The following is a 27,228-nucleotide window of genomic DNA, read 5'->3' on the forward strand; positions in this document are numbered from 1 at the left end:
ATTACCTGCTCTTTTTTTTTTTGCATGGGCAGGCTCTAGGAATCAAACCTAGGTCTCTGGCATGGCAGGTGAGAACTCTGCCACTGAGCTACTGCTGTCCACCCTACCTGCTCATTTTTTTAAAGGTCTAAAAGAGAATGGACAGATAGTTTCCCCTTCAGCTGTCAGGAAAAAACTTATGCCCGTACCTTTTCTTACCTGACCAACCAGAGCAAGAGTCAGCAAAATTTTTCCAGAAGGTATCAGAAAGTAAATACTTTTAGCTTTGTGGTCAAGATGATCTCAACTCTGTCTTTCTGGTGCCAAAGCAGTCACAGGTAATATGTAAATGAGTGAGCATGGCTGCGTTCCAATAAAACTTTATTTACAGACACCAACACTTGAATTTCACATTATTTTCACTTGTCACAAAATAGTCTCCTTTTTTTTTTTCCTAACAGTTGAAAAATGATTGCATTTGGCCTGTGGGCAGTCTTTTGCCCATCTCTGTGCCAGAGGATTACATCAAATCACACCTGTGACCCTGCTCACAAATCTGGGTTCACACTTCAGTCACAAATGATACCACCAAACCTCTACTTTTCCAGCCAGACTGTACACACTTTCCAATGTATGCCCAATAACAAAAAACCCAATCAAATATTAATCTTGCATATGAGATCAAATCAGTAAATGACCACAGTTGAAGCTGCTAGAACAAATCTGAGCAATGTGGGGACATCTGAAACGTGGCATGAGTCAAGGATTCCAATGACTTCACACCAAGGCTCCAGGAAAATGTCATTAATTACATGTCACTAAAAGAACAGGTTGTGGCTGCCTGGACACAAAAGTTTGGTATTGTGAGCCTAAATGCAAGAAGACACCAAAACCCACACTGAGCATAATATCTTACTTAATTCAAAGATGATTCTAAATAACTACCAGTTGGTTATAACTTAGGATTATTACTAGGCGAATTTTCGAGGACATTTAAAAAGCTCTATATTCTACTACTAATCTTTTGGATCTAGTTTTATCAGTTTTCTTGTTATCATAGTCCTCATGTTGTTTGACTTTCGATAGAAAGATAGAATTAACAAGCACTGAATATATATAAATATACAGTTATTTATAGGCTGAATTCTTAGAAAGAACCAAGAGGAAACTGGTATAATTGAGGCAGCTTCAAACATTGCCAATGGGCTGTCGCCGGCACATACAGATGACCCTTGGAACCCACTTCCAATCAGGAGGGCGCAAATGTGGAAATGGTTGCCCTGTTGAGGACCTGGATTTATACTCCTCCAGCCCTTGTATCACGCCTGGTGACCCAGGACACACATATCCATGCAGGTGGACTGTGGGGAGGAAGATCACTAATGGCTCATACAGAGACTGAAGTCCTCGCCTTGCCCTCATTAGCACCACCTTCTAACACCTGATGCTGCTGGCCACAGATTTGCAGTAGAGAAGCCTTTGGGGCAGCCAGAAAAGAAATGAGGCTTCCGAGATGTCAATCCCAACCGAACTGTCAAACAACAACATCAGCTACTGAAACCACTTCCAGAGGGCTACAGAAACCTGAAAGGAACATTCCATGGCCTGAATAAAATTAAAGTTTAAAAAACAAAACCAGCAGAACCTTCTGGAAAAGTGAACTAAGGCATGGATTTGATGATATGCTAAACACCACCCTGATGCCCTGGCAAAACTAATTCTTTTACAAAACACAAGCAACCTTCTTGCCATTGGCATTTGCTGAGTTATTCTTCTAGAAACCGTGAAAAATCCATGCATCCTCCATTTCCACCTTTGGTCCCAACTATAATAGACGTCTGCTGACTTAAATTAACCCGTAGTTCCTAAAACTGTGATGCTAGACCTATATAATGACCAGCAACTAGAGGAGTTCCTCTCTGGCCACGTGGCTGGCATGGTAATGCTGCAGTCAGATGTCACAAACCCAAAAGACAAGATAGACATCTTTCTTAATTTGAAAGTCTCCCTGTTGGAAGAGATAAAATGGCTAAGATCAACCATATTTAAGAGAGCGGTGTGTGGTTTGTTCATAATTTAAGAGTGTCCAATAAAATGTCTTGGAAATGGCTCTCTGTTAGCTAACAAAGCCTTTAGTTAAGTATACTTTTATGAGCTTTTCATTAACAGAGTAGTGAGGCCTTGATGCTGAGGTGCCAAACCTCCCCACGTGGCTAGAAATCATTTGGCACACTTTCAGCCATTTCCATCTCTGTCGTAGGTCCAAGGTTTGCGATTAAAAATGTAATCTTTGTAGCATGTGCAAAACCCAAAGGCTTGAAGTCCTATGCATCGAATATGATTATAACAGCATTTGGCAGCTCTTCATGGATGGCACATATTAATTTATGTCAACTGGGCACAACTCGGGGCATTTCCTCATCAGGGACCCAGGAGTAAATGAAAGCTGGCCGTTGCCCATTGGAGGCTTTTGAAAATTATTATTAAGATGTCCAAGAAATGAAGACAAGAACTTACTTTGCAGAATTGTTCTTAGGTTTTGCCTTTTCGACAGCCTGTAAATGGAAGAAAAACACGCAATCAGACAACATTAACAGACAGAACCTCTGCAACTAGTTACCCAAAACGATAAGCAATATAAAATATTCTTGGGAAATGTAAGGTTCTAACCGAAGCAGGCCACTCTAGATAAGCCATTGGGAGACCCCCAAATGCAATTTTCCTCTCCCGGGGAATGTGGTTATCTGCTCGAATGTGGCTTCCAGACACAGGCAGGCATTGTCAGGTCTCTCAGGTGGGCATCTCGGCTTTCCTGTCCCTGAGGGTCCTGACACGATTGGAATGAGAGAGTAGGGAAGGAGGTGTAGCGGGAATGGTTATTGGCACATCCTGGATTTGGGGATCTGTGGGATTCACCCTGACATCACTACTGACACCTGGCAGCACCTACTCAGTGATGAGAAGGCCCAAAGTGTCCACTGCCCAATTCGTTTCTATCAGCTGGCTCCACCAAAAGGGCAAGGGATGATAGAATGCTCAGATCAATTGCCTCCTGTGCAACTTTTCCAAAAACACACCCCAAATTATCGAAATGAGGAAATCTCTGGGCCTCTCGGCCAGCGTTGCCTTAGACGTGGAGACTGGTTCCAGTCTGTTGCTGAACCCATTGATCTGTGGACAGTCCATCTATCATTCATGAAAAGAGCTAGTGATCTTCACAGTATATTAGAAGAAACAACTCCGATCATCTGTCAACAGCCCTCTTATTTCTGTTTCCCTCTCCACAGGGATTTCATCTCGTTCGATTCTTCTGGAATTAAAATGTTGCTAAGCAACACAGCTGGGGGCGCTGATGGCAGAATGGCTACAGTCTATCAAACTGTTTAAGCACCTGGTGGGTTTTCGTGGTTATTTTTTTCATACTTCTGCAGCATAATTATGTAATCAGAACCAAACCTGTCCTCCCCATAGACTTTTTCAGGCTACAGAAATGGCAGCTCATTCAGAGAGCCATGAAGCAGTGGTTTGACTATCTCAGGGTCACTCCGATCCTTTAAAAAAGTATCCCTTTGGGGACCTTTACATTTGTGAATCCTAGAGGCAGGTGAGGGCTAAGGAGGAGAGAACAGTGCCGCAAATCAGAATGCAGAGGCAACAACCTGTAACAGACACAGCATATGATCGACCATTGGACTTGGGTGACTAGTGGATAAACATATTACACTGAGCCCTTCTGTGCATAACAATAACTCAATGCACTTAAAAGCCAATATTTCCTGGATAAATGAAGCTCTCCTCACATTTTGCCGATAGGGTTAGAAACCCAAGTCCTTCCGGTTTAGGAAAGTTTAGGGTCTATTGCTAGAGAAATGCCCATTAATATCTGGGCAGTTTTTTGGCCTGGTAGGCCAAAGTCATTTTCTCACCATCTGTGACTGAGGTTGAGTTTTGGCAAGGGCTCAAATGGTAAGAAAGCAAGAATTATGTGTCTGGCTGGTCCAATTCACCTCTCACATGGGTCTAAGAGATGAAGCTTGTCCCTGCGCAGTCCTGGATAGGATACCTACGTCGCTCACTGGGCACATTCTGCCAGGTCAGATGAAAGAAAGGAAGAAGTGGGTCTTGACAAAGATGCTGGGAGCTAGACATTAACCTTTCCTACAGTAGTGGTACCGAATCTGCTCACACACACACACACACACACACTCACACACACACACACAGCGATGTCTGACCTTCTGATCATCTTTGTGCCCCTTAACCCTGGTTGATCTGAAACAGAGTTTGGTAGCGGGCTGAGGACATGTCATTGCAGAAGTCACATGAATCCACCATTTTCAATCCCTTAAAACCTGGGGGTGCAAAGATGGCTCAGTGGTAGAATTCTCGCCTGCCATGAGGGAGACCCAAGTTCAATTCCTGGCCTGCGCACTTCCCAAACAAACAAACGAAAAAATGAAAGTGCTAAAAAAAAGTCAGCAAATGGTGCTGCAATAAGGAAATACACACATGGAAAAAGAATGAAATGTGACCCTCGCCATAAAGCATACAAAAAATGTAATCAATTCTCTTCTTGAAGACCTAGCTTATGATAAAGTAATGGGCACTGTGTTTAAATAGTTTCCGTTCTCTTCCAAGGAATGCTGGATGTGATCATTTGAGCAGGCCTGGCAGAAGATGGGGGTGGGAAGAAATTAAAATGACGTTGCTTAACCTACCTTTGATTCAGAGATGTGTGTGTGTGTGGGGGGGAGGATGTATGTATGTTTAATGTTCCCTTTTCTCTGGGTTTCAGGATCATCAATTATATACAGTTATTCTTCTCTAATCAGGAAGAACATAATCATGTCTGAAGCCAGTTTCTTTGAAACATATGTCTTTTTATACAGTCATCATAGGGAAATAACTTCATTCAAATTAATTCTTTCTGAGCTGCTTGACCTATTGACTGAAAATATCCATGCTGAGAGGTTGTCTTTCCTGTGGAAATGAACTTGGGATTATTAAGGAATCCCAACAATTCTAGTCAGCTGTGCTCAGGTTATCTCTGAATCAAATGGTTGCAGGGAGTTTCAGACAGCTAGGAGAAACAGCTTACCATTTGCATTCTTCACTCTTACCGGAATTTGACTTTGTCTTATTCATGCTATGAGGAATTATTAAATTAAGTGACTTTAAAGATGTTTTTAAGTGAATTATTTGAATGCAAATGCCATCTGCCCCCTACGGTATAAGACTTCTTCAAATTCACAAGGAGGAAACTAGTCTTTTGAAGTGATGGGCGTTAAGAAGACAATTCCAAGTGCCAGAATGTGCGACTTGCTGCAAAAGGAAGGAAATTAAAATGAAACCACGCAGTATAATTCACCAAGCATTAAGAGGGTTACATATTGATATTACAGCTAATTTTGAGTTTAAAAACATACATTAAAGTAATTTAAACTGATTGGAAAAGGGAGGTTAGATAGTTAACTGTTATGCTGCTTTGATTTCTAATTTCTATATGCTTTTAAGAACTTATATTACCCTTATTTTGGGTCAGGTTTCCCTAACATCGTATTCCTCGTGCCACAGAGAAAGTTCTAGCATGAAGAAAGATGATAAGAGAAATGAAAGTGCTAAAGAATATACTTCAGTAGCCTTTATGGTATAGTAAGGGGCAGTGGGTTGGAATGGAAAGACTGTTGTGCTGGAAATCTGAAAAACTATGTTTGGGGCCCAGATTTACCAATTACTATCACAGTATCAAATCTTTACAGCTATTCCAATGAAGATTGTAGCAGCCACTGTTTGTCTCTCCATGCTAGGAGAATACAATGCTTCTGTCTCAAAGCCCTACCTGGGGAAGACATTGCTGGGTTCAGATTCCAATGCAAAGCCTAAGCCAGCAGGGAAAGAGGGCCCTATATTGTCACAATGGAGCCTCTTTCCTGAATCCTCTCAGGGCTTGGTAGGACAGAGGTCAGGACTCTTGAGGTGGGGCCGGTGGCACAGGGAAAAGTATATGTGCGTATTCTCAACACACACACACAGACACGTGTGCAGACACAAACAGGCCTATACTCTAAGAAGGCCTAGGAATCATTCCCATTTCCCAGGTGACTCCTCCATTACTTCACTCCAAAGAGAGGGTCCTTTTCTTTTTCAACTCACATTTGACCTGAGGTGGGGAAAGACCTAGGAATGGTATGCTCGGTGAGCCTCTTCTCTAACGTGGCATTTGAGAAGTTACATTCCCAGGGAGAAGATGCTTCTCTCCTTCCAAGGAACTGATGCCTTGCTCATTACCAGTACTGTACTCTTCGTGGCATCCTGCTAAGAAGCACATTTATTTCGTCAGGAGGGAGGATGTAGCTAAGGCCATGTTCATGGTTGCTCACTCATTAAATCACTGTTCTTAAAAAGGAGAAGGGCCTTGCATTTCTGTTCTGCAGAGAATCCTTGTGTTGCACTGAGGCTTGAAGGCACTTGAGGACTACACTTAATTCCAAGGGCTATAAGAATGCAGAGCTAGCACCAAAGAAGGAAAACAGAAAGGAAAGAAGGAAGGGAGGGAGGGAAGAAGGGAAGGAGGAAGAAAGAGAAAAATGTCCCAGTTCAGTGAATCCCATCCTCCATGGCATACACAACATTTCTTTAGATAAAAAAAAAAGCTATATATTAAGCAATCAGGAAACTTGCTAGCCATCTTCTGTGTAATGATCAAAGTTCTGCAAAATTGTGTAGTAAGGTAATTCTGTACCAGTGATTATATCTCAGTAAGTGCTATACTAGTCCAAGAGACAAGTATTTCATGTTTACAGGAAACTTAGAGAATATTTTTGGGTTTTTCAGAAACATGTCCTAAGCAGTTATAGCCAGACTTAAGACACTACCTCCCCTCTATTCCTGAGCTGTAAAGAAACTAAACTCAAGGCAATCTATTTCCTGGACATTGAGACTGTAAAAGGGAGCCCTTGGATGGTATAGAGACATTGTAAGCACTGGGCTCATTTTACAAGGCTATATGTTAAGTTACTTCTTTCCTTTTTAATTAATGATAATGCTGTCAGTCGAGCATAAAATGTGATTCTGTTAGCATTGCTCCTAAAAGGCTTTCTATTTCTTGCTTATGTTTTTTCCCGGGCTCTTATGAGCAGATATATTCAAACTGGATCTACACAATGTGTTTCTTGATAAAAAGTGAAAAGTCAAACATCCAGATCATTTCAAATACCTGGATACTAGGTGTTACAGAAACAAGACAGAAGAACACATTGTGTCTGTTGCTGTTGATTTGCTTTTTTTTTTCTCATTATTTTACTTTTCCCATGGTTGTTGTGTGAGACACAGCTATACCTAAACCCAGTGAGATATACTGGTAAATTGCATCGATTGTCTACATTCAGAGACAAAACTCTTCTATTAACAAATGAACTCATCATTAGGCTATTCACATGGTCTAAAATCAATAACTACAGAATTGGTTAAATCAATTCATGAGACATACACTGAGGGCACTTGCCCAAATATTAAAAAACAAAAAAAAGGAGCTGCTTAATTACAGCACTTAAATAGATTTCATGGAAATGAGTGAATCAGCAAGAGGCATAATACCCTTCCAGGCTGGGGTTTCAGTTGGCAGTGTGCACACACAGTCAGGATGGCAGATGAAGAGGCGAAAATATCCCTCAATCCATTTTTGCCAGCATTTCTGACTTTTCATCCAGATACTACCACCTTTAGGAAAATGCCACCACCCGCCATGCTTACCTCTCTGCACGGGTGTGTGGAAGGCGTGTGGGAATGTCTTGCATTTGAACCTTGAATCAGTTGGAAGCAAAAACAAGTTCCCTACCCTTAGAACAGTGGGTTTCCCACATTTTCATTCAATGCATTTTTTTTCTGTGCTTTACTATGCAGTAGGCCTGTGCTAGACATGGAGGGAATGGGAGTGGAATCTTAACAGGCAGAGGCTGGTAGGCTCTGTGCCTTGCCCTTAAAAGTCACTCAATGAATATTGACTAGGGAATGACTTGGAGATGCTGTGGAGTCTGAGGGGCCCAGCACTGTGCCCTAGGTATGAAGGAATATGGGAGGATCCTAGCCTCTGTGGTTAGAGAGAAGGGTGCCTCCCTAGGAAGAGGTGAGTTCCCGGCTCATGTGCATCTTAGTCCTTCCTGCAAGGGAATGTGAGGCTCTTTGTCCCACATGCCAAAGAGGAAGGAGTCCAGAGCTGACTTGGCATGGTGAATTTCCCATCCTACTCTGTGGGTGTCTTCTTCACTTTCCCTGTAGCTCCTGCTTGGTGTGACTGTTATTACCTCTCACCCAGACTATGGTCACCACCTCCTCCCTTGACCATCTGGCCTCCTTACTCTGCTCCATTTTGTGATCTGCTGCAAGATGAACCTTCCAAAGGCTCCGTTTGGATCATGCCACTCTCTTTCTCAGAATCCTTCATAGCTCTCCCCACTGCCCACACACCAATGTCACCCAGCCTGCCATTCCAGACACTGTTGTGGCTGAACAGTCATCTCCCAGAAGGTCCTACTTGTCTCTGCAAGTGTCTCTCACTAGCATGGGCACCGATGAGAGTTTTTGAAGTGTCTGTCCCAAAGAGGACAGGGTAGCAGCATTTGGGGGCACATGTACTCTTTTAAGGCTGATTCCCTTCAGGCTCTTCAGCTGGAAAGAAGACCAGTTTCTAAGATCCATTTGCCAGCTGGTGATTTCCTTTCAAATTAAACTTTTGGTTTACTTAACTTAGTGAGAGATGTACTGTCTTTGGTGAAGAACTTCTCACCCACAAGAGGCATCGGTTGACACTAATCATTCTTCTCCAAGTGGAGTGATCATGGAGACACCAGGCAGAGTGTCTAGGTATTGGCTTCAGGTCTTTATCTTTCCCCATTAGAAAGGCCAGTGTTTGTGGATTTGAAAATTGAGCTTCCTTTCCCCCAGCCAATTCAAACCCTCTTGACCCTGGTGCTAGGGGGATCTCACCTACAGGATGACAAGCGTCCTTTGGTGGGAGCTAATTAACACCAAACACTACCTCGTCTAACCAGAAAAATGTGCAAAGTATTATTCGTAGCACATAGTAAGTCTTCAGTGATGTAGGCATTCCAAAATCTAAATGGATTTAGCAAACATGGATTAACACCTTGCATTACATGGTAAGTTTTTTTACAATTTATGAAAGAATGTTTTTATAATTGTACCATACTCCAACATTTATAATAAGGTTCCCTGTCTCTGTTGTACAGTCCTACGTTTGTTTTTTAAATTTTTATTCTAGTAACATACGCAACTTAAAATTTCCCCTTTTAACCCAAATATATCCTATATTTTAATGCCCTTGTCTGTAATACATACTTATACACACAAGTGTTTCACACACACACACACGCATATATATGCATATATTAGCTATATAATGTATGTTTCAGGGCTAAATACAGAATCTGAATCCACATTCATTAGCAAGGAACAAGCCTTGGCAAATTTTTAAATGTTTAGTATAATGTTCCAAAGACTGCTATGGCTCTGTGGAAAGGGAGGTAGGTGGTCCCACATATTTTGGTAAGGGCTGCTTCTTTTATCTGCCTGTCCCTTTGTATTTTGAATGATTAAGCTTGGATTGGTAGCTAATCTCAAATTTGGATAGCTGTTCTGTGCACTTAAACACTTATACTCTTTGCTCGTGATAAATAAATAGAAAAAATATATATGGCTGCTTAAGAATAAGACAGATTCTATTTTCCATGCATAACTGCAACCGACGTCCTTCGTGCCTGTAGCCTGGCTGGCGGCTTTTCGAGCAGATGGCAGATATTTGGGGGGAGGAAGCGGCAGAGTCAGGCAGGCTTGGGCCTCAAACCAAAGTGCCAGTACATTTTTCAAAGCCAGCATATAAATCTCACAATCTTGCCCTTTCAGTTTGGCAAGGTATTTTATTACACAGTCTTTGCTGGAAATGTTCCTACTGCTGTAGGTGCATTCTCGAACCCTGATTCAACTCCAGACTTGGAAGCTTCCAATAGATTTAGATGTGCAAGCTGCATTTCCTGGGACATTTGCTAAGGACTCCAAGACAGTATGTCCCAGCTTCAAACGTGGATTGGGACCCAAAATAGGGTAATGGAGAGGCCTAAGAGAAAGGACGTGAGTGGACCGAACAGGGGGTGGTGCCTCCGTTCCAATCTCCGCTTATTGCTTCCCAGCCTTTCAGAGGTGCCTGCCACACAGATGTGCTGCATTGTCTGTGTGAATTGAAAGGACATGGGCAAAGCTGGTGCACGAGAGACTTATCTGTTCTGAAATGCTGGATTTGACCCATTTTTGTTTCTGCTTGGGTCTTGGGGCAAGCAACACGTCGTCACAAGGGTGTCATTTAAGGTGGCTGTGAGCAAAAATGCCAAGGTAAGCAAAATAGCCTTGACTTTGCAACTGAAATGCTCCCAGACAGAGAAATCATAAATTGTAAGTGGACATCAGCCAGGAGTTGGTCATTAGCTGTGACAAGCACAACCCGTAAAAACACTGTGCTTCTAGACATCTCGATGTTTTCAAGGCATTCTATTATTGGACGTTATGAATCCAATATTTGATCCTAAAAGTAGAAGACCTAATTACAATGGAAAAACTTCAGCATGTGTGTTTGTAAATGGTCACACACTTGCCTCGAGCACATTAAAAATCACATCATACGAGACCTAAGCAGTTTCTTATTAATCTAGTCTCTATGTTAATACAGCCAAATGGGAAACACAATCTTGGGACTACAACGGCCAATGCTGTTCTATTAACCTTATATGTTATCCTATTTACTCTCCTGTCTTTAATGAACAAATGAAAACGTCCTCTCAATCTTTAATTGCTGGAGAGTTTGAGGATGACAATGTGTGGATTTTAGTTAGTGACATTCTGCAGCTTTAACGACCCGACTCTGTCATTTTGCAGGAGATTTCAATGAAAGGCAATGACAGATAAAATGTTTGCATGAAAAGACTCTATCAAAGTTATTTTGCACCTGGTTTCATCCTAATCCATCTGCTGTTTTTTATAGCTCTGACAGGCTGACCTCTCTCGCTGTATGTGCTGTATTGATGTCATTATGGAAAAGGCCTTCCCCAGCCTCTCTGCTGATAACAAAGTAAATGGAAATGTAGAGAAACCTTGGGGAGGTAACAACTTGTTCAGCATGATGAGGGAGAACTGTGGCTGAAAAATAGGAACGCTTACAGCAGGGGAGAATATCTGTTGTCACTACAGTATATCCACTTCAAAAGAGCTGGCTGTTAGCAGGAGTACAATTTATTCCGTCTTTTTCATTAGCAAACTTTAAACATAAAAGCAGACTTTAATTTACCTTGGCTACAATGTTTTGAAACTTCAACATGCATCACAGGGATAAGGAACTCATCCCAAAGCTGCCAGAATGCTCAGATTTGCTGCTAACGAGTAATTCATTTCAGTTGTAATTAGCAAATAGCAACCTAGCCAGTATGCACACCCAACTACTGCTACTACTACTACAACAACAACAACAAAAATACAAACACACACGCAAAAAACTGGATAAAATATTAAACCAAAATAAAAAGACTTGGATTTAAAGCACCCTGTTTTGTGTGTGCAGTAATTAGAGCTCTGCAGACAGAAAGTAAATTTAAGAAGTGGAAGGGAAGAAGAAAACATTTTTTTTTCTGTAAATGTTAATATGCTTCAGGAGCAGCTCTGCTACTTAGTTTCTCCGCGCCTCTAGTTGAAAAGTCCAAACATCTCTAGCAATGTGCTTTAAATTAAGTACAAATTTCAAAGGGTACTAGCCTATTCCTTAGGCAGAAAACTAAATAAGAGAGGGTTGAACAGAATTGGGTACATGGGAGCGACTTACAACAATGTAGCCAGACACAACTTATTAGAAGGGCTTTGGGCTCAAACACATTTGAACTGCTCAGATCTGCTTTGAAGGCACCAAAATATGGCTCCTTGGTTTATCCAGAGTCCTTTAGCTGAGTCTGGTCACTAATTAAACATTTCCAGCCATAGTACCTGTGCCGGTTTGAATCTCGTGTGGACCCCAGAAAAACCATGTCCTTTAATCCTCATTCAATATCATTTTTGATTATTCCCATGGAGATGTGACTTACTCATTTGTGGGTGGTGACTTTTGATTAGATGGTTTCCATGGAGATGTTTCCCCATTCAAGGTTGGGTTGCTTACTGGGGCCCTTTAAGAGGGAACCATTTTGGAAAAAGCTTAGAGCCAGGAGAGCCCACACAACCAGAGTCCTTTGGAAAAGAAGAAGGAAAATGCCCCAAGGGGAACTTCATGAAACAAGAAGCCTGGAGAGAAAGCTAGCAGAGATCACCATGTTCACCATGTGCCTTTCCATTTGAGAGTAAAACCCTGAACCAAAACCTGGCCTTCTTGTACCAGAGTATCCTTCCCTGGATGCCTTAGATTAGACAATTCTATAGCTTTGCTTTAATTTGGACATTTTCACAGCCTCAGAACTATAAATATGCAACTTAATAAATTTCCCTTTTAAAAAGCCATTCCATTTCAAGTATATCACATTCTGGCAGCTTGCAAACAAGAAGAGTACCCATTTTCCAAACTTCTGACTGAGTTAAATACGATCATCTGAGGTTCCAATCTAACTCACAATGATAAAAAGATAGCATCTGTGCTGGTTTGAAAGGATATATGTACCCTAGAAAAGCCATGTTTTAATCTTAATCCCATTTTGTAAAGGCAGTGTTTCTTCTAATCCCTATTCAGTACTGTATGTTTGAAACTTTAAATAGATTATCTCCCTGGAGATATTACTCCATCAAAAGTGGTTGTTAAACTGAATTAGGGGGAGAAGTGTCTCCACCCATTCCAGGTGGGTCTTGATACTGGAATCCTATAAAAGAGAACAACAAAAGAGAAAGCCACCAGATTCTGAGAGAACAGAACAACATAGCCACGAGAAGCAGAGAATTCACCAGCCAGCGACCTTTGGAGATGAAGAAGGAAAACATCTCTCGGGGAGTTTGATGAAACAGGAAGCCAGGAGAGAAGCTAGCAGATGATGCTGTGTTCACCACGTGCCTTTCCAGATGAGACAGAAACATCGACCGTGTTCACCATGTGCCTTCTCACTTAAGAGAGAAGCCCTGAACTTCATCAGACTTCTTGAACCAAGGTATCTTTCCATGGATGCCTTAGATTGGACATTTCTATTGACTTGTTTCAATTGGGACATTTTCTCAGCCTTAGAACTGTAAATTATTAAATTCCCCCTTTTTGAAGCCATTCCATTTCTGGTATATTGCATTCTGGCAGCTAGCAAACTAGAACAGTATTAATATTAAAATGCCCTAAAGGCAGTTTCTACCAAAACCTATTTCATTTATGGTGTTTATACTTTTTAGGTCTGCTGTTTCTAACACCAACCTGAGAAGAATGAGGTGTGACAGATCCATGCCCAGACCTAACCTGGCTTCAGAATTCAGGCATGGCACACCATCCTGCCACTGGAGTAGAGCAGACTACACAGCATAAATCAAACATCATGATATCATTCTACAATTTGTGCTGAGAACTTTGGGGTTTGGCCACCATACATTCTCAAAGCCTTCGGAGTCGGTCAAATTGCAGATAACTTAAAACTTTAAAGACAGCAATTTTATTAAGCCTTTCAATACTATTTCTTTGTCAAAAAAAAAAACAGTTGAGACTGATTAGGCTGCTTATACTGAAAGAGAAGCACAAGGTCTATATGTTTAGATCTTTTATTGAACTGCAAGCATACCATCAATAACTGCTTCTCAGCTGTAAATGAAAATTGATTCCAGGTTTAACCCCTCATTTTCAGGGGTTCCTTTAATCCTGAGAAACAGAAGAAGAAAAGTGTGACCAAAGAGAAAACCAAAGGCTCAGTGGTATGAGGTGGGGATGCAGAGAACACAGCACATACCTGTTCCTAAGAGCTGCCTGTCCAAGTGGACTATGTCATTCCCTGGCCAAACCCCAGGGTACTCATCACAGCTCCACAGCCTGCCCTGGGTAACTGGCTTGAAAATGGCAATTCAATAATGTGGAAGGCCAGGGTTGGATTTTACATCTATGAAGCCAACAGTGGCAGGTGAAAAAAGAAAATGTGGTCAACTGGGTGATGGACTTCATGTAGACCTCCAATACCAACTCTGTGGGTGATAGCCAACTTAAAAAAGAGAACAGATCACAACACGTTATGTTCATGCATATGCTACATTCAAATCAAACCCTATTCTGCAACATCAAAGTGTTCAATGCTAACTCCAGGTGGTTCTTTCTTTCCCATTTCAGGAGAGCTCCTGAGAGAGAATTAAGGTGAATGCGGTATCACAGCAGATCCTTTAAGCCTTTCTCCAGGGTAGAGTGAGAGCCCAAAAAAGAGAAGGTAAGAAGTGCAATCAAAAGGTCTGACTCAATTCTCCACCCACACTAGTCCTTTGAAGGAAATCTTTTAGTGACATGTAATTAATGACATTTTCCTGGAGCCTTGGTGTGAAGTCATTGGAATCCTGGCCTTTGTTCATGGGACCTTGAGTTTAAACCTTGCCAGGGCTCAAAGGGGAGGAAAGGTGGTTTGTAACCAATAAATATTTGCCTTTGAGGACCAGTTAGGACACTCAACCCAGTTGTGAACAGATCCCTGTGGACACCAAGGTCAAAGGCAATGCCACCTGTTTACTTCTATACCCTAAAGAGGGACCTCCAGTCAACACTTTAGAGAACAACAAGGAAGGATAACCATCCATTTGTGTAGTGCTTATAGTTTTCAATGTATTTTCTTGTACACGACATTTATTTGCTCACCGCAATAAACCTATAAGCCAGGCAAGACAGGAGTGTCTTAGTTTAGTAAAGATGAGAGACCTGACACTTTGAGACCTTGAGTTGTCCAAGGTCACATACGTAGCTCCTATGTGATAGAGCTGGGATTCCAGCCCAGGCATCTCATTCCAAATGCCAAGAAAAGGGAAAGTGAATGCATATAACATCTGAAAGAATGTGAATCTTTTAGCTTGTTATCATTAGTAATAACAGCGATGAGAATGAGCACTGAATGGAGTGAACACTTACATTACATTCATGTGTTTAATCCTTGAATCATCAACACAAGCCAGTGAGGCAGGTGCAATTGCTACCTACACTTTATTGACACTTAGCTCTTTTGCCCAAGGTGACTCAGCTTGCTTGCAGGTGGCAGAGCCACAGGATTCAAACCCATGCCTGTCTGTCTCCACACCTGTACTCTCAACTGCCCTCCCACACTGCCTTAGAACCCAGCTTAGATATGCCTGCGTCTTAAACAGTCCCAATCATGAAAACAGAATACAATGGGGAAAGTGGAGTGAACACACACCTTGAATTTTCAGGGTAAAAATCCCTGTTATTTCTCCATTGAAACATTGTGCATATGTGATTGTGTATCTATGACTTTTAAGGGTGATTAGAAGATAAAATGTTGGGTTAAAAGTGTCATGTGATACCCCTAATGCCCTGTGGTTGACCATCTGGAATTTTTAGTATGCTACAATTCTCCCACTCAAGCCCATGCTTCTTTTCCCCATTTATAGGAATAATACTTAGCATTTGAGCACATCCTAATTGCTCTGTGGTTGGTTGCACATATGACCTGCAGGTTTGCTCAGCCTGGCCAATACTGCTGTGGAAGTTGGTAGTCATAGGTATAGTTTATAAGAGACTTGTCTCTGAAATGCCCCCCCCCAGAAATATGCATGTCTTGATCCTATATTTCATTTCATTTGTGCATTTGAAATGTTTTCTTTTGGTTTTCTTTACATTCCAAGCTACAACATATGGTCTCAGGAGCTTTCTGGCAATGATAGTGCTTATAGTCATTTAACCTGCACAATTTGAGTTTCCTTGGGTTGAGTCTTAGAAGGCAGGTGGCTTTTTTGGTCAACTGAGGCTATGAATGCAGAATGTGTATCCACTGGCTTTTATGAAGATTTCTGAACAGACCTGTAAATTGACCCCCTCAGCGCATAGCTCAATGGGCCAATATATTTGTTTATAAGGTCCCCCCAATCACCCTGCAATGAATAGAATGATTCTGCAAACATGCTGTTCAGAAAGGAGGCCCCAAACTACTCTACAGATTCACATGAGACAGAGTGTCTAACTCAGTGCCTGGGAGAGAGTAAAGATGGCTGCATAAGTGGGAGCTCTCAATGCTCCTCTTTCTGATGTTGCTGAAGTAGGACTGTCCTCGTTCATTATAAGCTGAAGGGAACGGTACCATATCCTGTACATGGGAATACATCATTTCATCTGAAAAATAAAGTGACTTTGGTGGTTCTTCAGCAAGTTAAACATAGAATTACCACGTGACCCAGACATTCCACTCCTTGATATCTATCTAAGAGAGTTCAAAATTGGTGCTCAATAAAAACTTGTACACACATGTTCAAGCAGCACTAGTCACAAAAGCCAAAGGTGAAAACAACCCACATATCCATCAGTGGATGGATAGATAAACAAAATGTGGACTATTCATACAATGCGATCTTATGCAGTCAAAAAAAAAAGTCCTGATGTATGCAACAACATGGATGAAACTTGAAGATATCATAGTGCGTGAAATAAGTCAGACACAAAAGGATACTGTACGATTCCACTGGCATGAAGTATCCAGAATAGGCAAATCCACACAAACAGAAAGCGGATTAGTGGTTGTTAGGTGATTATGGAAGGGGCAAATGGGGCATGAACGATAATGGGTGTGGGGTTTCTTTTTTTTTGTTCTTATACTGTATGGTGGGGGTCACATCTTATTATTTTTCCATCTGAGGATCCCATTATTGCAGCACCATTTGTTGAAGTTTTTGTTTGTTTGTTTTTTGTGTTGTGCATGGACTGGCAATTGAACCCGGGTCTCCTGCATGGTAGGAGAGAATTCTACCACTGAACTATACTTGAACCCAGGGTGTGGGGTTTCTTTTAGGGGTGGTGAAAATATTCTGAATTAGATAGTGATAATGATTGCACAGACAGGTGAATATACTTGATGCCACTGAATCGTACACGTTAAAATTGTCAAAATGGTAAATTACATGCTCTGTGAGTTCTGCCACAATAAAAATGAAAGAAAAATGATTTCTAACTAGACATCTTTGAGAAAAACATTGCTTTCATGGCTGCCTCTGCTACTGCATAGGCATCCTTTTGGGTCCTTAGCCTTCCAGGCCTTTCCACTATTCCTCAAACTCTGTAAAAAGGGTTTCTCTGCAAATGTTTATAACCTTGTGCCCTTTTCCTGGATGGAGCTAGGGAGAAGAAATCATCATTTTGCCTTACCCTAGACCTGCCAATCACACCTTCCTAGCAACTTATGAGTGAGAACCTGACCCCTGTTGATCTAAGGGCCGTGAGCTATGGCATGCTATGGGATGGGGCTAGCTCGCCAACCCTGGTGATCTGAGAGTCTCAGCACTTACATGGAATAATCACGTTCATCCTAAAACCCCAGATAGTTGAGCCCAACAGACGCAATGCAACTCGGTAAGGTAAATACAGAAAATAACAACTTTATAAGCTAAAAAGCAGATTGCATTTATGCAATCACATAGAGAGGAAGTCAATGTGCAAAATCTGCTTTCACTCATTGTTGATTAGTGCTTTAAACAGCTCCATGAAAAAGTCATATTGCATTTGTTAAAATCACTGATCTAGGGGTTTTTTCCTTTTTTTTTTTTTTTTTTACAAATATGATGGTCATGTCATTGACATAGTAAATGCAGAAAGCAGGAATGGCAGAGCCATTGGAAATTATTTGGCAGGAAGCCCGTGACTTAACTAAGAGGGGGCTTGCACTCAGTAAATGTGCACAAGCTGCTCTGAAACAATTGTAAAATTGGCTTAGGCCAGTATAGTGAGCTTTGTACTCAGCCTGTGCTTGTCCTTAATAAGCACCAAAGTTGCAAAGATGCAATTATCACATGTTATAAAAAATACAACTAGAGGGTGTGCCACAGAGGCTCAGCAGGCAGAGTTCTCGCCTGCCATGCCGGAGACCCGGGTTCGATTCCTGGTGCCTGCCCATGCAAAAAAAAAAAAATTGCCATTAAAAAAATACAACTAGAACAAAGTGACAAAGTGGAAGAAGAAAAGAGAGGAAAGTTTGAGTTATGTAAAATTAAAGAGGTCTTAGTTTTTTTTTTTTTTTTTTTAGATTTTAAAATTATACCAAGTGTGGGAGTTCTTGTGTGGTCAACACTTGCAATGAGAATGAGGTAGCATTTTTGTTAAACTTTTCTTTGCAGGTGAGTGTAGAATCCTACTATTTGTTGGTTATCCTGAAATACCAGTTCAAGAGCATTCATATTTAGATCTGTTTTCACTTTTGTAACTTAGCAGAACTTCACCGTTGGAAGAACTTCATCTGGTATTGGCTTAAAAAAATGCAATCTTCTAGGATTCCTTATTTTGTTTCGAGATTTTCAGCACACCCAGAAAGACCACACATGTGAGACCATTTTCTCTAGCAAAGAAAATGTGCAAGCATCATGGATGCCACACCCTACATTGCCATCCTCACGATTCTTTACAAATCAAACAGTCCAGTCTCACTGGAAATGCTGGAAATGCTAATTCCTGCCATTTCGTTTGGTGGTAAATACTGCAAATATTTTTCATGCAAAAGGGAAGAAGGCAATGGAAATGCCAAGTTTTTGGTAAATGCCTTTTGCTGGAAGGTTCATATAAGCTGGAAATGTTGGGGATTGATTCTCAGCCTGGCTCAAAAGTGGTGGGTCTGGGAAAGGCGACTAGAGCAGTTGCAATTATACCTGAATTAATGATTGTGGGCTCTAAGCTGCATGCTGGAGTCGCTAAAGCAAAGGTACACCTCACCTAAGATAAAACTTAGAGCAAGACGGGGAAGACAATTGCTATTGCTCATTGATGAATGAGATGTGGCAAGGCAAGTGTGGAGAGGTGGGAGGGGTGAAAGCAATTTTAAAAAGCTCAAAATCTCTTTACTGGAGTTTTTTATGAAAGTGTGAACTAATTCAACCTGTCCCAGAACAGTGTGCCTATCTTTGCTTCTTTCCCTCTCTCTGAGGCCCAGAGATGAAGTAGGTAGGGACTTGTGGATGTATAAATAATCCCAGCTCCTTTTGTTCCCCACTCCCCCCACCCCAGCCTTTTGGCCCCAAACCAAGTCCCAAGTTGTTCTTACCTGGTAGAGTTCAGTGGCAGTGCACTGGGTGGTCAAGGTTTTCACAGGTTCAAGGTCATCTTCATCACTGCTCAGCTTCAGGTCATCCTCAAGCATTCTACAAAAAAAACAAAACAAAACAGAATGGCATGTGAGTTGGAAAGCGTCTTATCTCAATTTCCTCAGATCTATCCTACAATAAGGATAAAATATTGGCGCTACACTCTGACAGCTACGATTTTGCTGAAGATTCAGTGGAAACTAAGACTCTTTCAGCTATTTAGATTTGGAGGTCTTGTATTTATATCTACCTCGCATACATCTTCCCTCTCTATCTTCCCCTAAATCAAGGGGGGGAGGGGGAGGTTTATTTCAGCATCTTCCAGGATACCTGACATTGATATATTTTTACTGCTAAAAGTACAATAAACTTACTGACCAATCACTGTGTAGATGGGATATGGCACTGCATCTGCACGGGACAAGATGTTTGGAATCTCTCATGAAAGAAGAGGGGTGAGATAACAGACCCTAGCTCCAAAAGCTGTGGTTGAAACCTGCTTGGGGTCGCTCAATGGCAGAGGCAAAAAGCCCATGAATTTCCATTCCCTTTCATTGTCCTCTGCTGCCAGGTGGCTCTGTGGTCACAAGATATCCCAGGGAGAAATGGCTAGTCATTAACCTTTTGATATATAACCGATCTCTTCCTGTAAAATTTGATCCAAGAGATGTAAGTCCATGATGGGGAAAAGAAATATTTCTCTCCTAAGGCAAGGTAACTGAAAAATGTGAGTGGTCTGAATTTTGGTGATGAACTGGCACTTTCAAAATTGTTTATCGAGCAGACTGAGCCATTTGTTTCTACAGGGATATTAATTCCACTGCCACCCCCTCTATCTCCAAGTTTGAGCAATGGCATGAACGGTGACTTATTATCTGAAGACAGGTTACACAGCCTTCAAAGACCAACTGGCATTCATATTTGTATTAATTAAGTGCAACTTTTAGGCAGGCCCACCTTTTTTGGACCAATGGCCATTTCCCCAGCTCTCTCTCTCTCTTACTTCTAGGCTCAGCCTTAGACTCGAGTGCCAGGCTTGAAATCCCTTCCTCAACTGTGGAAATCTTATTTCTCTTCCACTGCTCAAGCAGGTGCCATCCCTTCCACAAATGCATTCTGGAATCCTCATCTCCAAAAGAAGACCTTATCCTGCTGCGCACCAAATAACAGCTCCTTGTTTATGGATGGATTATAGCACTTCTTTCTACTCAGATACTTTCTGTGGGTCTCCTTTCCATGTGACCAGGAGTTGCAAATTATTCACCTCAGTGTCCTTCACAACATCTTCCTAAGGATGATATGGTCCACCACCTTCTTTTGGCAGACAAGGAAAGAAAGTTTCAGAGAGGTGAAGTCCTTAGCTCAGAGTCACACAGCTGTTTAGTGCTAGAACCAGTCTTAAAACTCCCAATGAACTCTGTAACATTGTACCATGCCTCCCCACCCTACCCCATGAATGGAAGTGAGAAGTGAAATGGCAGCTTCTAATTTGATAAGTTAGGGAAAGATTCAGGTCAGACTGGCTACCCAAAAACCCTCCAACTCACACAGCTCCCCACTTTCATGCTCAGCCATGTGAGACCAGGATGTGTTCATTGAAGTCTGAAAACTGAAGACTGATATAAAATATGATAGGTGGGAAGGGCAACTGTTAAGAGTTGGTTTCAGATAAACCTAATCTGCAGGATTTATGACTGACTGCCCTGCAAGAGATTCATGGATTTTTAGAAGATCTTAGAGAAAGAGAAGGAATATATCTGGACATTCCTCTTGTAGTTTTAGGCTTATGACTCTGAACAAATAATCCTTTACGCCGCCTTATGGTAAATGAAGACTGACATTCTTGTAAGCTATAGAACTCAAATATTGAAAAATTACCTCAGGCTTGTCATTAAAAGGCTTCATTTTTATATAGATATAGGTATAGATATAGATATATCTCCCAATACACATAGGAAATACCTATCTGTTAATTCAAGTCTCAGCATTCATCAAAGTAAGTGATACCTAATTCCTAGACTTTTGTGGGTCCACTATCTGTTTTGGGGCAGGTGCTAAGTATTTGACCCTCCATAACCATATCTTGGTTCTCATTGAAACCCTAGAAAGGTGACACTGTCATTAGCCCACTTTACAGATGGGAACTCTGAGGCTGAGAGAGCTTAAGGAGTTTTTCCATGATCACACAGATAGTAAATAACAGAGGAATACTTTGAACCCAGACCACTGGTTTCAGTTACAACTTCAGTATACAATAGTTTCCTAGAGTATAGACCTTACAAAGTATGGTGGATTAAGTAAAAATCATCAGGAACTGCAACAATAAAAAAAAATTTTTTAAATACAAAACTTATTAATAGCATTATGTAGTACCAGAAAATACAGAGGTGACCAAAAAAGAAAACCACAGGGGCATGTCAAAGGGACTTAGGGGTCAACCTGAAAGAGTCCCCAGTGAACAAAGCTGGAAAAATTTGAGAACCAAAATATACCATTCTGCATTCCAACCAGCAATGAAAAATTAGTATTTGATTACAACTACAATACAAAATGAATATCTGTGGTGGTCTAAAATTGCATGTACCAATAAAAGCATGTTCTTAAAGCTAATCCACTCTTGTGAGTATGGACCCATTGTAAGGAAGAACTTCTGATGAGACTACTTTGGTTAAGGTGAGTCCACCTCATTCAGGATGGGTCTTAATACTTTTACTAGAGTCTTTTATAAGAGAATGAAAATCAGATACAGATGGAGAAAGCCATGGACATCAGAAGCTGAAAGCAACAAAACCCAGAAGAGAAGGGAGAGACCAGCAGATGTCTTCATGTGCCTTGCCATGTGGCAGAGGACCTAAGGGTTGCCAGCAGTTGTTCTTCAGAAAGAAAGCATTGCCTTGATGATAACTTGATTTGGGCATTTTCCCAGCCTCAGAACTGTAAGCTAGTAAATTATTAGATTACCATTGTTTAAAGCAAACCCATTTCATGGCATCTGCTTTCAGCAGCCTAGCAAACCAAAACATTATGCAGTCAGCACTGATATAAATAAATGAATGAATAGACACATACACGGGGAGAAGGACGCATATTCCCCAGAGAAGAATTACAAATTATTTAGGTAGTTAACCAAGCAATAAAGGTTAACGTCACCAGTAATAAGTCATGCTGATATCACCTACCCCTTGATAGGTTGCAGTGAGTTGAGCCCTTGGCTTCTGCATTCTTTCCTGAAGCCCATAGCTCCAGCCTCAACATGAAAAACCATCAAACACTCAGATAGAGGTCTAGTCTTTAAAATATCTCACCAAGACTTTCAAAGTCACAAGAAACAGGAAGGACTGAAACAAGAAAACAGAAAAGTATGGCAACCAACTGTGATGTAGGATTCCGGAACAGAAAAAGAACATTGGTGTAAAAACTGATGAAACTGAAATCAAGTTTGGAGTTTAGTTTAGTTATGAACGTTGGTTTCTTAGGTTTTGCAGAGGTACCATGGTTGTATAAGATGCTGAAAATTAGGGCAACTGGGTAAAGGGTATATATGGGAATGCTCTGTACTATCCTGCAACTTCTCGGCAAATAAAAGATCCTCCCAAATTAAAAGTTGTATTTCTAAAAATATATTAGCATGGAGCCAAGAAATTTGGCTTCATCTACTGGCTCTGCTCATTGTAAACTCATATACTTAGAAAGCCACCAACCCTTTCTAGCCCCTCATCTGTTAAATGGGATAATAATGAATTTCCTTCATAGGGTGGTCAGGGTAACCTGAGCTAACTGAGTCCAAGGCATTTTAGGAAAGCACACTAACTTACTGCAGGGTATCCTTATTTAGCATTGGACATGTATCATCTCCATTAGCAATAATGGCAACCATGCTGTGAACAGGTAATCCCAAGTGGAAGTTGTGGTGAGCCTTTGTTCCTCTCACTTTAATTTCCTAAGCAATCTGGAGGTAAGCCTCTCATGGCACCCCCAGGCAGTGGAGCTCAGATGGGTCTGGAAATGGGCATGAGGTTTTCAGGCTACTGTCTTTCTGGTACAAATAGCAGATCCTGAGCCAGAGCCCAGAGCCCAGCAGTCAGCCATTATCTACTTGCCAATTAATTCTATATGATTTCACCCTGAAGTAAAATGCCCTCCAATGAACAATTCTGGAAATTACCCAGCAATTGGCATTATACAACCCCACTCATGGAATAAGCTTGGCATGGATTTGGTTGTTAATAATGGACTATTTGTTGCCTATGTTATAGTCCTGGTAAACGGAAGTCAAGAAAGTAACCAAGAAGGCAAACGGCCATTAGTTATCTCTGGAGAGGTTAGGCATTCATTTCATTCCACTCCTTCCCTGATCTATTAAGCTTTATTATTGAATATACATATACATGTTTGCATTTTCATCCATAGGTAATGTTGAACATTACTCTAGGGAAAGCATGGGCTTATGAAAGATTTTGGATTTAATTATTATAGCAGCACCATTCACACTCATTGCAGTTAAGGTTGTCTCAGCAGAAAAGTGGTAATCTCCGTTCTCATGAAGTAATAATTCTATAGAAAAATTCATCACACATTGGTATACCAACATCGGTAAAAATCACGCACCTCTGTATGTATGACTGTCTGTGCAATCTTGAAACAAAGAAACAAAAATATTCCTCAACTTTTCAATGAGATTAAAACAGAATAAAGAAGTGGACCTCCTTGTGGTTTCAGATGTTTGCTCAGGGTTTAGTAGTTCTGTTAATGTTATTATGACTTATACTTTTTATAGTATTAAGAAGTAGAACAGTTCATAAATCTGAGTCAAACCAACTTCTTGCCTAGAGGAGAAGATTCTATAAAACCCCAATAATGAAATTTGATGCCAATGAGATGGAACGGACAAAAAAGAAAACTGAGGAGGCAGTTGGGAGAGGAGGGAGAGCTGTACCCAGGACCTTCTCTGACTCCAATTCCCAGGGCCTCAGGTTGAACCTGGGCTCTTCTCACTACAACATTCTACGACACTATGATGTGACATGCCTCATGTGAGATGTAACCATAAATTCCTAAGATTATCTCAAATGATGCTTGCTATTTTATACAGAAGAATGTGGAGGTGATTTTGAAAAGGAAAAAAGTGGAGGGCTTCACACAATATTCCAGAAAGTTCTATGGAAAAGAAGCCCTTAGTTGAGGCAGCATGGGCTAAGAGCAATAGCTTAAAAGCCAGATAGACAAGAGTCCAAATATAGGATTTTCTACTAGTGGGCTATGCTCTCTTGATCCAGCTCATTTGACTCTCGATTTTCTCATTTATTAATATGGGAAAAATAATAGTTACTTTGAAGAATTTTTAAAAGATTAGTAAGAAAAGTTAATACAAATTGCCTAAGAGTCAATATAGATAGCTATCTTTTTCATCTCGATTATTATTGTTCTTGTTAATATTGCTACTGAGAAATAGTGCCATAGAGATTAGAATGATAAAATGGTACTTGTCATAGGTTCAAGGAAGCTTTGGTGGTGACCCAGAGATTGTCATGGGGTAACAACGAGCATCATTGGAAGCCCTTGATCAGATGAGAAGTACAAGACCCTTAGGCAGTATTTCAGGTCTTGAATTTACTCTTCTAGAAATATTCTAGACCTGTCATGGCTGCTTTTGTTTTCCTGAGATTATTCCCAGTGTGCTTAAGAGCCCCCTGGAGATTTGAAAACCAATTCTAAGAGGAAGAAACTCTTGGACAATTCCAAATAAGATGTTTAAAAAAAAACAAAACACAAGAGTGGCTCTGATGTCCCAATCTTATGCCAATGGCGCTATCCGCACGCATAAAGACATGGGCCAAGGATGGCTCCCATTGGAAGTTGTACTTGCATGAAGCACCCAGCTTTTGGGCCTGTCACTTTCAGAAGAGAATTCTAATACACATCTGATCTCTTGCCTTTGTAAGACTAGGCTGTGCAGGCTGCTAGTTGATCTGGAACCTTGGCCCAGATGCCACATTCAGGACTCTGGGAGGTTTTACAGAGCATGTTAGCTTACACAGTGCCTTTTTGTTATTACAAAATGCTGCCCACCTGGGCAGCAGCCACTCAGGTGTACCACTTGACACAGGTTGGATTTCAATTTCCACTTACACTGAGACAGGTGTCTATGGAGATACCTGCAATGTTGGTGACCAGTATTCAGTTATACCTTCTTTGGCTCTTACAGTTGCCAATAGTTGGAAGCACCTTTGAATGCCATCTATTTCAACATGTCACCAAGTGGAGATATCTACAACAACCCTCACATATGGCCATGTAGCCTTTGTCTGATTGTTAGCAGAAAATGCCCTTCGATTGTTTTGTAGCTTTATGTGTTAGAAAGCACTGTCAGGTAGGAGTCATTGGGTGCTTTATGTAGCTTCTACCTAGTAGATTGAAACTTGATCTCTATAGTCCACACTAGGGAGACTGGACTTGGAATGGTGCTGAAGATAGAGCGTCCATTGTGCAGGGGAGGAGGGAAGGCTGCTTCACTCAGGTTTTAGGCTCTTAACAAAAATGAAGACTGCTATCTTCGTGCCCAGCTATTTTGGGGTCTTCTGAGGACTAGGTTTAATTACCATCTTCTTCCTGAGTATCCAGAACTGGTGACACTCAGAGTGAGCTTCTGGTGGCTCCAAATGAATACCACAGTTGACCTGGGCTGGGCAGGCCATGAGAGTCAAAAGATCCCTGATTCATCAGGCAGAGTCTAACTGTGGATCTTTTTCTAGAATATTAGCCTACCTTACTGACTCCTTAAATGGCACTTCCTTGTCGTAAAACAGGCTGGAGGAATGAAACATGGAATTCTTGGAATAACTCAGGGAATTATATATTTTCCTACCCAGTGCTTTGCAGTCTCTGCAGCATTGAATTACTTGAGGTTAGTAAGGCAGGGATGAGGAAAAGGTGGTAATATTTTTCAAGACATTCGTTCTGTTTCCCTGAGGCAAAGGTGCTCAGACTTTTTCACAGGAGGAGCTGCATTTGATTTCCTCTTGGCTATTTACTTAAAAGTTACTGATTCAATGACCACCTCACTGGGAATCTTTAGAAAATCCCAGTTAAGGGCTGGGACAACAACAACCAGTTTGCACATGTATACAATATTCTCCAAGGATAAATCAAGGTCTATCATGTGGGGTCCCCTGGTCCACTGCCACACTCTGGGCCCACAGCCTAGATCTTAACTAATTTGTGCATCATGCCATGGGACCTTGGACCTTGGAAGGGGGCATTTCAGAAAATGGGCATCTCGTGAGAGTACTTCGGTTCCTTAGCTTGAGAACTGGGAATCTCCTTAAGGATTGTCTAGTTCAGAGGTTGATAAACTATGGTCTTCAGCCCAAATCCGGGCCTCCCTCTGTTCCTGCACTGAGTTAAGAATGCACATGAGTTAAGAATGGTTTTGATATTTCTTATTTCTTAATGGTTCAAAAAAATCAAGAGTTGGACAATCTCTTTATAAATTCTGGATACTAGACCTTTATCTGATATGTCATTTCCAAATATTGTCTCCCATTGTGTAGGCTGTCTTTCTACTTTCTTGATGAAGTTCTTTGATGCACAAAAGTGTTTAATTTTGAGGAGTTCCCATTTATTTATTTCCTTCTTCAGTGCTCTTGCTTTAGGTTTAAGGTCCATAAAACCGCCTCCAGTTGTAAGATCCATAAGATATCTCCCAACATTTTCCTCTATCTGTTTTATGGTCTTAGACCTAATGTTTAGATCTTTGATCCATTTTGAGTTAACTTTTATATAGGGTGTGAAATACGAGTCCTCTTTCATTCTTTGCATATGGATATCCAGTTCTCTAGGCACCATTTATTGAAGAGACTGTTCTGTCCCAGGTGAGTTGGCTTGACTGCCTTATCAAAGATCAAATGTCCATAGATGAGAGGGTCTATATCTGAGCACTCTATTCGATTCCATTGGTCGATATATCTATCTTTATGCCAA

At 41.1% G+C, this 27,228-nt stretch overlaps 1 protein-coding gene across 5 annotated transcripts in view; it reads right to left on the minus strand.

The window, feature by feature from the left end:
* The window catches only part of AFF2 (ALF transcription elongation factor 2), a 506,169-nt gene that overhangs the window by 83,550 nt on the left and 395,391 nt on the right, over positions 1 to 27,228 (minus strand). For 4 of the 5 annotated variants that reach the window (XM_077144839.1, XM_077144837.1, XM_077144840.1 and 1 more), the window contains 2 exons: positions 19,209 to 19,305; positions 2,497 to 2,534 (listed from right to left, as the gene is read on the minus strand). In XM_077144839.1, coding sequence (XP_077000954.1) covers positions 2,497 to 2,534; positions 19,209 to 19,305 — 135 coding nt within the window. Of the gene's footprint in view, positions 1 to 2,496; positions 2,535 to 19,208; positions 19,306 to 22,427; positions 22,579 to 27,228 lie in introns of those variants that run through there. The other variant, XM_077144841.1, reaches the window with a different exon arrangement.

The sequence above is a fragment of the Tamandua tetradactyla genome, chromosome X (genome assembly GCF_023851605.1).
Source record: "Tamandua tetradactyla isolate mTamTet1 chromosome X, mTamTet1.pri, whole genome shotgun sequence".
In the NCBI taxonomy this organism is placed as follows: Eukaryota; Metazoa; Chordata; class Mammalia; order Pilosa; family Myrmecophagidae; genus Tamandua; species Tamandua tetradactyla.